The 13,611-nt window shown below is 43.6% G+C and overlaps 1 protein-coding gene across 1 annotated transcript in view; it reads right to left on the bottom strand.

Annotated features, from left to right (window-relative positions):
- Nucleotides 1-250: 250 nt before the first annotated feature.
- The window catches only part of LOC121568619 (sodium/potassium/calcium exchanger 3-like), a 45,066-nt gene continuing 31,705 nt past the window's right edge, over nucleotides 251-13,611 (bottom strand). The window contains exons 7-17 of the mRNA XM_045221107.1: nucleotides 10,882-10,956; nucleotides 6,664-6,689; nucleotides 6,382-6,435; nucleotides 6,026-6,159; nucleotides 5,078-5,238; nucleotides 4,627-4,906; nucleotides 4,132-4,298; nucleotides 3,831-3,945; nucleotides 3,555-3,667; nucleotides 3,366-3,431; nucleotides 251-3,133 (exon numbers count right to left, since the gene is read on the bottom strand). Coding sequence (XP_045077042.1) covers nucleotides 2,981-3,133; nucleotides 3,366-3,431; nucleotides 3,555-3,667; nucleotides 3,831-3,945; nucleotides 4,132-4,298; nucleotides 4,627-4,906; nucleotides 5,078-5,238; nucleotides 6,026-6,159; nucleotides 6,382-6,435; nucleotides 6,664-6,689; nucleotides 10,882-10,956 — 1,344 coding nt within the window. The 3' untranslated portion in view covers nucleotides 251-2,980. The remainder of the gene's footprint in view (nucleotides 3,134-3,365; nucleotides 3,432-3,554; nucleotides 3,668-3,830; nucleotides 3,946-4,131; nucleotides 4,299-4,626; nucleotides 4,907-5,077; nucleotides 5,239-6,025; nucleotides 6,160-6,381; nucleotides 6,436-6,663; nucleotides 6,690-10,881; nucleotides 10,957-13,611) is intronic.

A 13,611-nucleotide genomic window follows, 5' to 3' on the forward strand; every position in this document is an offset into this window, starting at 1 on the left:
CTGTGTCAAATACATGACAATCACTACAACTTATAACACAGCTACCATATGTCCATAAACCTTATTCAACCTTTGTCCACATGAATTCCTTCCTTTGGTGTTCTCATCCTACAGATTTTCCAATGAACACTTGTCAGGTCTCCCTTGTAAAAGAGGTATTCTGACCTCAATGGGTCTTTCCTGGATAAATAAAGGTTCAATAACAAACACATAATAACAATGTAGAAACTATTGTACTGTATGTAAATCTGTTTATTGCAAGAAGACCCCTGGGAGCAAAATATGACCGAATCCCTCCTAAACACAGAGTACTAAGAGAGACTACGTTAACCAGAGGCCCTCACGAAAGAAAATGGGGATTTACAAACAATTCCAAAGACATGACTGTAAAATGACATTGGTTCTTGTTGAAAACTATTACGGAAGCAGGCCTACATTCTAAATACTGTATTTTTCCAAATAAATATGTTTGTCATAAGTTATTTAAACATTGTTTATAATAGCCTATATTCCCTTTTGATATGAACAGTATAACATAATCAAAACAGTGCCTTTTGATCATGAAATACCTTAATTAAAATGTACACACGAAAATAACCAGACTTATTATGAAGAGACATGCAGACTAACAGAAAATTCCTCTTCTGTTCACTTAAAAGTACCCAAACTGTTTTCTATGTGCCAAAATCAATAATCTTATTGTCTTACTCCCCCATTGAAAATGTACAAATACTTATACAACACACTCTGAGTCTGAGGACCATTCATGTGGCTACAAAGCATCAAAAAGATATCGGACTGGTCCTTTAATCCGGTAACCATGGCAATCCTCATAAAAGTAAGCCATAGTAGACATTCTCAGTTAGCACATCTCCACTTTTGGTTTGAACACATGCTGTGGATACAAAGCACTGATACAAAGTGGCAATACTGTTGTTGACAAAATATGTTACTGTTTTGGCTTAAATACATTAACACATCCACAATTGTTGTTGGTTTGAGGCCTTAACTGAATACCTGAGCCTGTGTTCACAAAACGTTTCAGAGTAGGGGTGCCGATCTAGAATCAGTTTAGTCTGTTAGCTCATAATGAATACCATTATTTGGACAGCTGGGACCTGATCCTAGATCAGCACTTCTACTCTGAGACTCTGTGAATACGGGGCCTGGGATATTACAAAAGTTTAAGAAGCACTGTTTTAAGAATAGATATGTTGTGCGAGTGCAAAAGGTTTGCTTGCTAGAAACTGACACCGTTATTACTAAGAGATATCAAATCTAGTTCAATGGCTCCCAAATTAAATTTACTTGAATGCCCTCTGGTGGCTAAACCAGTCTAGTTAATGTGCCATGTACTGCATCTGCCAAGGTGTTCATTTTTACAATATACAAATGCTGCAATATATACTATATTTGAAATAAGAACTAAACAAAACTTATAAATTAGAAAGTTCTATATTCTTAAATATAAACAACAGAGTCAGTTTTCCCATATTTAGATGATATAACTGGTACACTGGATTTCAATAACATAGAAATAAGAACACAAAGCATTCCATTTAGAACTGGATCCACATTTTTGTCTGATACCGATAGAGCAGACATGATCTGTGAATAAATTAATCCATAAATAAATTAATCATGATTATGTCTGCTCAGTAACAGTATTTTTCATGGTCCTCCTAGGGAATTTGATAAATAACACCCACACAAAAACCTACTTGCACGCATGCATGTGTGCAGACACACACACAAACACACACACACACACACACACACACTTCAATCCAGCTATATCTCAACAGTGTACTTTCTTACATCACTTACTATTCTAAAAATACTTATTTTCCTTAAGTAGAAATGTTGTACTCAACTGAGTAGAAACTATTCTACTATTGAGTAGAAAGTATTCTACTATTGTACAAGGTTCTATAGCCTAAAATGGTCTTAAGTTCAGTAGTTACAGTTACATACAACTAGATGCTGTACAACAGAAACATATTATATAATGTATCTCTTTTCAATAAAGTGACGGTGCTGGATTTCAACTCCAGGGATATCCCTTATTTACAATAATTTTGGGATATATTGGGGAAACTATATATCCCACATATATTTGGATATATTTGGAGAGAATATAACTCAAGAGAAACTGTACTGTACATAAATATTTCTTACTGCAAATAGAACAGATTAATATGAACTCTCCCTTACAGCGTAAAGCTAAAGGAATAGACTCACGATTAGCACGCCATGCTATCTTACACTTTGTGAGAAGTAATGGCTGGCATGAGAGCATCACTGGTTGGTCAAGTCACTGCAGTGCACTCTGCTAAAACAAAAATGTCCTTCTCTTCTTTGATTCTTGCCGCTTCACTGAATGGTTGAAAAACCGAACCAGTCTAAGTGAGAGCGATATGTCGATAAACTTCTCCATGTCAATATTCTCTTCAAATATGTACAGCCAGCACACATGGAATCCTGTCGCACATCCATCCTAACTTAAAACACCTTAAACAATATGTATAATATTTATATCCAAACTGTACAAAGAGTAAGAAAATAACCCAATCCTATTGGCTATCAATCGCCGTTAGCCAATCATCTTCTCTCAGTCAGTTAGCAGCTTATACATCGACGTTGATGATAATACGGTTTAGTTTATCCAAACCAATGTCTTCAGTTTACCTGGCAACAGAAAGCTAACAGGAAGCAGTCACTACTACTTCCTGTTTGGTTGACCTTTGACCTCACCATGTTCCAATGGGACTTTCTCTTACACCTTCTCTTCTCCAGCCAAAAACAGACGAACTCAAATCTCCGTTCATCTTTCGCTTGTATTGCACCAAAGATAAATTAAATAACTATTATTTCAAGATAAACATCCACTCGAGGGTTGCACGAGCAGACAGGGAGCAAAGACCTGTGGCAAAGACATCCTCCGGGAGCGAAAGCAGGAGGAGGAGGAAGAGAACGATGATCAGAGGATCTCGCGGCACATGGGCAGGTTGACGAAGATGAAGACGTTGAACTCGATGAGGACGGAGAAACATACGAAGACGGCGTACATGAGGAGACAGGTCAGACCCAGTCGACGGTCCAGAGTCCATTTGTTTAAGTGGACGCCCAGCACCTGAGGACAGAGGAAGAGAGGAGTAGGGAAAGGAGAGCGAGAATAAACATAGCGCACTACATTTCTGTGTGCTTCATAGATAGACCATAGAGAGGGATAGGTTATAGGAGGTATTCTACGTAGGTTACAGGTGAAAATATTAGCCCAACACACTGGTTTATAGACAGTTGTTTTAAAATAATGTTGAAGCTAGTATTGGGGTTAGGCTGATCCGAGTACAGCCTGTACTCACTGTGAGGAACACTGAGGCCAGGAGCAGCGCAACAGAGAAGATCAATCCTCTACTGTTCAGAGAGATCTGAAGAGGACACAGAACCACATGATCAGCTATCAGCCAGTTATCAGTCAACTCTGCTCTAAGCCTGTCTACAATGTTGGGCAATAGTCAAATAAAAACATGGGTGATAGCAGGAATACTCACTGTTGATCCATAGTCAATGCAGAGGGTCTGTAAAAGCCAGGGCAGACCCAGGCCCACCAGAATATCAAACACATTACTGCCTATAGAGTTAGAGATGGCCATGTCTCCCAGACCTAGACAGAAAAGAAAAATATATCGTAATATATTGTATTATAACACCGTACTTTGTGTGTGCAGTATTGTAGTTCAATATCTCTGTGTAACCTTATAAAAAGACGAGAGTTGTGGGGTTGGTTTTGATGGAGTGGTCTCCGTGTGTGTCTCTCCCTACTGTACCTTGGCGTGCTACGATGAGGCTGGCCATGCAGTCTGGAACACTAGTCCCCGCCGCCAGGAACGTGATGCCCATGATGACATCAGGGATGCCAAGCGTGTACCCAATCACAGTCACCTATAGTCAATGACAACATGGCAGTCGTATCATTAGAATTGTAACCAAGGCTAGAATGGAACCGTCACACATAGCATTTTTTTGCAAGACAAATACCAGACCTCAACACTGTATTCCTGTTTGGGATGACAGCTGGAGTCAAGGCTAATATGACATTTAGTAAATAAAGGTTGAATAAGAACTCACCATCCAGACCATGATGTAGGAGAAGCCAGCTATCCACATGGTGGAGGTGACGAAGGACACCATGAACCATCTCTCCCAGCGTGGCTTGGCACAGTTAGGGATGGTTAAGAAGAGGAGCAGGCACAGAGGCCAGCACAGCAACCACTTCATCTTGTTACACACACCCGCTGGAGGAGAGGGAGAGGGAAAGGGAAAGGGAGAGAGGCAGTGAGAGAGAGACAGAGAGAGAGACAGAGAGAGAGAGAGAGAGAGAGAGAGAGAGAGAGAGAGAGAGAGAGAGAGAGAGAGAGAGAGCGAGCGAGCGAGAGAGACAGAGAGACAGAGAGAGACAGAGAGAGAGAGAGAGAGAGAGAGACAGAGAGAGAGAGAGAGAGAGAGACAGAGAGACAGAGAGAGACAGAGAGAGCGAGAGAGAGAGAGAGAAAATGAGTGTCAGTGAATTTAAATGTGTAAAACATAGAATAAAGAAAATAGGCAGATAACATGATCACACACCTGGTGGTCTGTGAGGGACCAGAGGTCCTTCGTCCTCCTCCTCCTCTTCCTCCTCTCCTCCATCGTTCTCATTATTGTCATTATCCTCGTTCTCCGTCTCATTCTCCGTCTCCAGGACCTCCTGACCTCCGCATCTCCCGTTCAGCCCTCTCTCGGCCCCGCCCGTCCTGCCATTCTCCAGACCCCGCCTCTCCGGAGCCCTGGCGGCTGCAGAGTCTGAGTCTCCGTTGGTGATGTGTTGGTTGACCCTGGTCTCACTGGTGTTGATCACCCTCTGTCTCTGCACACACACACAATACAGTGTCAATGAGAGAGAGTGTGTGTGTGTGTGTGTGTGTGTGTGTGTGTGTGTGTGTGTGGAGTTGTGTGTGTGTGTGTGTGTGTGTGTGAGGGGGGGTGTAAGTGTCCAATTCATACGTGTGTGTGAGTGTCTGTGTTACCCTAATCTTACCTCATTGATTAGCATGCGTGAAGCCATGGTGAGTCGTGTCCTGGGGGAGAAGTGACTGGTGATCATGATCCTCATGCCAGCCTCAGAGAAGGACAGCTGGTGGGGGTAGGCTGACAGTAGCTCATCCACCATCAGCACACTGGGCTTACACTGGAAGTTAGCTATGGGGACAGACACAAAATGGCTACTGTTATCACTAACAGACTGGTGACACATTAAACTAATGTGTGTACCTTCCACTGAGTGCCTTAAAGGGATACTTCAGGATTTTGGCAATGAAGCCCTTTATCTACTTCCCCAGAGTCAGATGAACTGTTGTCTCTGTGTCCAGTATGAAGGAAGTTGGAGGTAATTTCACGAGCCATTGCTAACTAGCATTAGCGCAATGAGCTAACACTAGTTAGCAATTGCGCTAGCGCTAGTTAGCAACTTCCATCAAACTGCACGCAGAGACATAAAAATGGTATCCATAAGTTCATCTGACTCTTGGGAAGTAGATAAAGGGCCTCGCCAAAATCCCGAAGTATCCCTTTAACTCTCCATATCTGAAGATTGATGACCCATGAAACTGAGATACTACAATAGTTCATTTTTCAGTGGAACCACCACAACTATCAAAATCATTTCACTGTAAACTGTATTTCTCTGTATTATACCACAGAAGGTCACACTTTATTTGGATAGTTCGGATAGTTTGTTGATAGTATGACTATCTGTTGATAAGCAACTGCTTGCTAAGGTTACGGTTAGGGTTAGGTTTAGAATAAGGGTTAGGGTAAGGGTTAAGGTAAAGGGTTAAGGTTAAGGTTAGTAGATAGTTCGTTGAACTGTTACTGATAGTCTGTAGATAGTCTTTAGAGCATCTACAGATGGACTATCTAAATAAAGTGTTGCCCCACAGAAGCCTGATAATGTGATGTCATATCTGTGTGCCACCAGCTTAGGTACCTTTCTTGAGCAGGACAGCGGTGGCATCACAGGTGACGTTGTCCTCCAGGTCAGTGCTGCCCGTCAGACCGTTGGCCAGACTCACGGAACTCTTCTTCCGCCGGTCAAAGTAGCGCCTCGCTCGGCCGTTAAACCTACATACACAAGTGATGAAAATTCAGTTCAGAGATAATGATAATTGAGTTGAAAGTATACAAGACTTTACAAAAGTATGCAGAGTTTCCTGTGAGTAACAGTGTAATACATTTGCCTCTGATTGTACAGTATCTAAATGACTTAGGATAGATGAATAGTTCTTGGTCCAGATGGGAAGTGTGTGTGTGATAATGTGACCACCAGATGATGATCATACTCACTTCATGATTAGAATGTAGAAGAGGTACATCACGTTCAGGACTAGAGACTCCCACCTTGAATACAATATAGAATAGAATGAATCCAACTTTATTGTCCATGTGTTACAGCGAACAATGGAAATGTGTCTTCTGCTTTGTTCTCAACCCCTCACCCCTAGACGGCACACATTACACGTACAGTTGAGACGAGCACAGGATCATCTATTCAAAATACACCACCGGAGAGACTTATCAACTGATTATCAAGCAGCTGAATATCAAGAGAAATACATTTTGACATACCATGTAACCTCCCCGTCGTAGATAAACTGTGAGGAGAAAGAGAGGGATTGATAATATTTAGGAAAAGGGAGAGATGTGACAACACAATCTCCCTGCATTTCCAGCACTGATTATTAAAGCAATGCTATATCTATGTTCACCACCAGAGGGCATGCCCACTCCAGAGCCTTTCTCCATGACAGAACCAGGACAAAAATACATGTTACTCAACATCTGATTCATTACAGTCTAACTCAGCCAATGTCAAGTGGAAAAATACAGTACTTTTCTTTTTGCAATGACGCATGTGGATGTATGTGCTGTGTGATTATGCTTCATTCTAAAAGCCTAACATACATATAATAGCAGTTTGGTATTTGTTGTCATGATTGTTGCCCTGGAGGCAGTTCTGCAGAGTGGTCACTAGCTGGCACAGCCACAAAGTCATAAAATCTGATTTTAAACCTAACCTTAACCTTAAATTAACACCAAATAGATAATTTGTCTTTTCATTAATTTTTACGATATAGACCACTTTGACTTTGCAGCTGTCCTATCTAGGGGACAGAACGAAATGTACTGGGGGAAGGGGCTGGTCCCCCCCCCAACATAAAAAACATATTTTTACATGACCCTCCCCTTGTACTGTAAAGTAAATCGAACACCCTCCCCCCTCATAGAATTAACTCTAAATAATGTTTACGACCTAAGATCAAAATACCTGTAGCCACTGTGTGTTTTTAAATGTGGATATGGACTTTGCCACTTCAGCATGCTTTAGTGGCACAGTCGATGCCACACAGGGCTACGGGCCAGAAGGTTGAGGGTTCGCCGACCACCACAGACGAGCTCACTCTCCCTGCCTGTTTCATTACACTACGATCAGAGCCGGCTGCAGACAATGATCAGCTAAAGGGAAATCAGATTTTCAACATTTTGATGCCATATTTATATTAATGCAATGAATTTTCCACCAACAGGATTCTGTGCCAATGCACCACACAACTAATAAACAAAGCATACCGACTTCGGGCACTTCAAAATCATGGTTTGTGTTTTCAACACCACAATAAATAGACTATGTCAATCTCGACAAACAGAAAATACATCCCTCCCTAGCTTGTAGGCATTCCCAGTATCGAAGGCTTGGCTTGACAATCTCCGAATGTCATTAAACTTTTTGGTGCTTTGTAACAGATGTCTATTTCCATTCATCAATTGGCCGCTGCACAGTTTGGATTGATTGATTTAATTTGTCAATAATAAAAATACATATATACACAAATATGACCAGGATTGCACAATAAAGTCGGGGACTTATTTCCATTATGGTCCCTATTTTTAAAACATAAATACATGTACAATTACATTGATAGAGACGAAAAAATGCTCAACCTCCAGATGAGTATGATGGTGGAGTTTAAGTACAATTCTTACAAGTTTGTTTGGCTGCTAGTTTATTCTTTAGATGTTTGGGGCTGCTGGTGAACCATGATGTGCAGGAATAATCAAAGTGAAACTGGACTAGCGCCCTTGCCAGAGTCTTTAGGGTGTCTATAGCTAGGTTTCAATCCAATTGGTGACAGATTTTCATGCAAATATTCTAAAATCTTCATAAAAACAATGTGCCATTTCAGAGTTTCCTTTAGGAAAATTTGGCAGCAGACAACATGACAGGGAAGATTTTAATTTACTGGACATTTGCGAATTTTAACGGACATCCATATGCATTCAGATCCAACCTGGCGCCATCAATAAACAAGGAATGTTGGCCAAATGAGCCACATTTACGTGTCCTTAAAAACAGCTATAACAACAACAAAAACACTATTTCTTGTGTTTCGATGTGTAGCATATGCCAAAACCTTATTTTTTTATTGGTTTTTAGGCTAATTCCTAAAATAATAATTGTCCACCATATAGCCTATATAAAGGAAGAGAAGCTTAGGGCTAACCCCAGAGAGATAGAGATGCATTTATTTATGTCAGATGGCTACTGCGTCTTCTATACAGATATAGGCGTACAGAAGGAGGCTAATTCGGGAATTTTCGATCAGACTATTTTGTATAAAGATAAGCATTATACCGTTAGATTACAGGAGTAACTCTGGTAGGCCTGAAACAGTCTTCCTCACCTCAAGTTCAACTGTCAGAGTCAGTTGGAGCGCCGGGGCACACGGCCTTCATATCATAGGCCTGCAGTAGCTAAAGGTTAATAATAGCCACACCACACCAAACCTTCACAAACGTTTCTAAACTTTATTAGGGTAATATCAAAAGTAAGTTAAGCCATTGTTTATAGGGAAAATACGAGCAGAAGAAGGAATGTAAACCAGGGGGGGAAAACGCACTACCCTCCCCTCTGCCCCCCTTCAAAAACGCACTACCCTCCCCTCTGCCCCCCCCAAAAACGCACTACCCTCCCCTCTGCCCCCCCCAAAAAACGCACTACCCTCCCCTCTGCCCCCCCCAAAAACGCACTACCCTCCCCTCTGCCCCCAAAAACGCACTACCCTCCCTCTGCCCCCCAAAACGCACTACCCTCCCTCTGCCCCCCCAAAAACGCACTACCCTCCCCTCTGCCCCCCCAAAAACGCACTACCCTTCCCTCTGCCCCCCCCCAAAAACGCACTACCCTCCCCTCTGCCCCCCCAAAAACGCACTACCCTCCCCTCTGCCCCCCCAAAACGCACTACCCTCCCCTCTGCCCCCCAAAACGCACTACCCTCCCCTCTGCCCCCCCCAAAAAACGCACTACCCTCCCCTCTGCCCCCCAAAAACGCACTACCCTCCCCTCTGCCCCCCAAAACGCACTACCCTCCCTCTGCCCCCCCAAAAACGCACTACCCTCCCCTCTGCCCCCCCCAAAAACGCACTACCCTCCCCTCTGCCCCCCCGAAAACGCACTACCCTCCCCTCTGCCCCCCAAAAACGCACTACCCTCCCCTCTGCCCCCCAAAAACGCACTACCCTCCCCTCTGCCCCCCAAAAACGCACTACCCTTCCCTCTGCCCCCCCAAAAACGCACTACCCTCCCCTCTGCCCCCCCAAAAACGCACTACCCTCCCTCTGCCCCCCCAAAACGCACTACCCTCCCCTCTGCCCCCCAAAACGCACTACCCTCCCCTCTGCCCCCCAAAAACGCACTACCCTCCCCTCTGCCCCCCAAACGCACTACGCTCCCCTCTGCCCCCCAAAAACGCACTACCCTCCCCTCTGCCCCCCCCAAAACGCACTACCCTCCCCTCTGCCCCCCCAAAAACGCACTACCCTCCCCTCTGCCCCCCAAAAACGCACTACCCTCCCCTCTGCCCCCCAAAATGCACTACCCTCCCCTCTGCCCCCCAAAAACGCACTACCCTCCCCTCTGACCCCCCAAAAACGCACTACCCTCCCCTCTGCCCCCCCCAAAACGCACTACCCTCCCCTCTGCCCCCCAAAACGCACTACCCTCCCCTCTGAACCCCCCAAAAACGCACTACCCTCCCCTCTGCCCCCCAAAACGCACTACCCTCCCCTCTGCCCCCCCAAACGCACTACCCTCCCCTCTGCCCCCCAAAACGCACTACCCTCCCCTCTGCCCCCCCAAAACGCACTACCCTCCCCTCTGCCCCCCCAAAACGTACTACCCTCCCCTCTGCCCCCCCAAAAACACACAACCCTCCCAAAAGCAAAATAAATACGTTTGACAACCCTCCCCTATTTTGAACCACCCATCCCCCCAGCCAATTTCAATCTGTCCCTAGCGGAAATCGCTCAGTTCTGCCTCCGGGGCAAAATTCAAGACAATAAATGTAAACCTGCATTATAATAACACCGTGTATGGAGGGTCAGTTCAGTGTAATGTGGATGTCCTTTATCTATGTCAGTCAGACCCAGTGTTGTGTTAATTGGGAGGAGTGATGTGTGATGAGTCTGTCTGCACATCAGAGCAGGGTTATCAGACAGACTGGTCCAGCTGATGTTCTGTCTCGATCTAAACTCTCTCTACCAGACAGACTGGTCCAGCTGATGTTCTGTGTGTCTGTGTGTCTGTGTGTCTGTCTCTCTCTCACTCTCTCTCTCTCTCTCTCTCTCTCTCTCTCTCTCTGTGTGTGTGTGTACGGCAGGGAGAACTCAGGTGTTGGCACACTGCTTGTGTGTGTATCCGTGCGTGTGTGTGTGTATCCGTGCATGTGTGTGTGTGTGTGTGTGTGTATCTGTGCGTGCGTGTGTGTGTGTATGTAGTTGGCCACTTACTGCAATGAGGGCAACGATAGAGAGCGTGTAGTAGGCGGAGTCTCTGAGTAGTGTCCAATGGGAGAGCTTCACAGCCTGACAGATGGAGAGAAGACAAACAGACAGACAGACAGACAGACAGGAGACACAAAAAGACACAGCATTATTACATTGATAATCTGCAGTCAAGTATACCCTCATGATAGCACTTTATATTGCTTGCGGTTCGGCGCAACAATAGCAATTATAGCTCCAGCTCCCTCATAAGCATACCGAGATACACGAAGAGCTCGAGTTGACCTGAATAGATCACACTACGTACAAAAGACAAGTAGGCAGCACTCACCTACTCCAAAAAGGTGTTGGTGTATCCATTGATTTTACATAATGATATGCAGCACAGGCAGCCTACCACACAGTGACTAATGCATTATAGAGCCTGCATTTATTTAGCATGCAAATCAACCCACACACACTACTACAGTGAAACATATATCTTCCTTAGAGAAACACAGTCAAGCCTAGTCCCAGATCTGTTTGTGCTGTAGAGCAAACTCCTATAGTCATGTCATGCTAGACAGCACCAACATATCTGGGATCAGGCTATCCAAAATGAGAAACACATAGCCAAAGCCTGGTCCCAGATCTGTTTGTGCTTTAGAGCCACAATAGACCATAGGCGTTAGCAAGATGGTACAAACTGATCTGGGACCAGGCCAAACTCTACTAGATCAACAATAGTAATACACTGTTTCCTGGCAGTTTTAAGATGACTTTACATTAATACACTGTTTCCTGGCAGTAGGCCTTTACTTCATTACATAATGAAGTAAAGGCCTGCACCCTATATAGTGCACTACTTTTGACCAGGGCCCATGGTCAAGACTAGTGCACTATGTAGGGAATAGGGTGCCATTTGGGAATCATCCTATGTATTTATTCCAAGTCCTTCTGTTTTTTTTTTACAGTGAGTTTATCCTTCGTTCCATGTGAGCCCTGTCATGTAATGTTATGTCAAATGATTCCATCAGTGAATATATAATGTTTGACTCAGGCTTACCACAGCATGGTGCAGGGATATGGACAGGGAGAATACATGTTACAGTAGGCCAGTAAGGCAGGCTATGGCTGTACAGATGTGATACTGTAAACGCACATATGGTCATTTCATATTCATTATTTATGGTGTACTGTACGTGCAAATGTATATGTACTGAATTTGTATACAGTATGGAGAATACGTTATTATGGGTATTCTTGGACAACAGATATGGACACTGTATGTAGCCTATATTTACGGTACCAGTCAAAAGTTTGGACACACCTACTCATTCAAGGGTTTTTCTTTATTTTTTTACTATTTCCTACATTGTAGAATAATAGTGAAGACATCAACACTGAAATAACACATATGGAATCATGTAGTAACCAAAAAAGTGTTAAACAAACTGAAATATATTTTATATTTGAGATACTTCAAATAGCCACCCTTTGCCTTGATGACAGCTTTGCGCATTCTCTCAACCAGCTTCACCTGGAATGCTTTTCCAACAGTCTTGAAGGAGTTCCCACATATGCTGAGCACTTGTTGGCTGCTTTTCCTTCACTCTGCTGTCTGACTCATCAAAAACCATCTCAAATGGGTTGAGGTCGGGGGATTGTGGAGGCCAGGTCATCTGATGCAGCACTCCATCACTCTCCTTCTTGATAAAATAGCCCTTACACAGCCTGGAGGTGTGTTGGGTCATTGTCCTGTTGAAAAACAAATGATAGTCCCACTAAGCCCAAACCAGATGGGATGGCGTATCGCTGCATAATGCTGTGGTAGCCATGCTGGTTAAGTGTGCCGTGAATTCTAAATAAATCACAATGTCACCAGCAAAGCACCCCCACACCATAACACCTCCTCCTCCATGCTTTACGGTGGGAACTACACATGCGGAGATCATCTGTTTACCCACACGCGTTGGTTGGAACCAAAAATCTCAAATTTGGACTCCAGACCAAAGGACAAATTTCCACAGGTCTAATGTCCATTGCTCGTGTTTCTTGGCCCAAGCAGGTCTCTTCTTATTATTGTAGTGGTTTCTTTGCAACAATTATACCATGAAGGCCTGATTCACACAGTCCCCTCTGAACAGTTGATTTTGAGATGTGTCTGTGACTTGAACTCTGTGAAGCATTTATTTGGGCTGCAATTTTTGAGGCTGGTAACTCTAATGAACTTATCCTCTGCAGCTGAGGTACCTCTGGGTCTTCCATTCTTGTGGTGGTCCTCATGAGAGCCAGTTTCATCATAGCGCCTGATGGTGTTTGTGACTGAACTTGAAGAAACTTACAAAGTTCTTGAAATTTTCAGGATTTACTGACCTTCATGTCTTAAAGTAATGATGGAAAGTTGTTTCTCATTGCTTATTTGAGCTGTTCTTGCCATAATATGGACTTTGTCTTTTACCAAATAGGGCTATCTTCTGTATACCCCCCCTACCTTGTCACAAAACAACTGATTGGCTCAAACGCATTAAGAAGGAAAGAAATAACACAAATTAACTTTTAAGAAAGCACACCTGTTAATTGAAATGCATTCCAGGTGACTACCTCATGAAGCTGGTTGAGAGAATGCCAAGAGTGTACAAAGCTGTCATCAAGGCAAAGGGTGGCTATTTGAAGAATCTCAAATATAAAATATATTTTGATTTGTTTAACACCTTTTTGGTTACTGCATGATTCCATATGTGTTATTTCATAGTT

This window comes from Coregonus clupeaformis, chromosome 7 (genome assembly GCF_020615455.1).
Source record: "Coregonus clupeaformis isolate EN_2021a chromosome 7, ASM2061545v1, whole genome shotgun sequence".
NCBI lineage: Eukaryota > Metazoa > Chordata > Actinopteri > Salmoniformes > Salmonidae > Coregonus > Coregonus clupeaformis.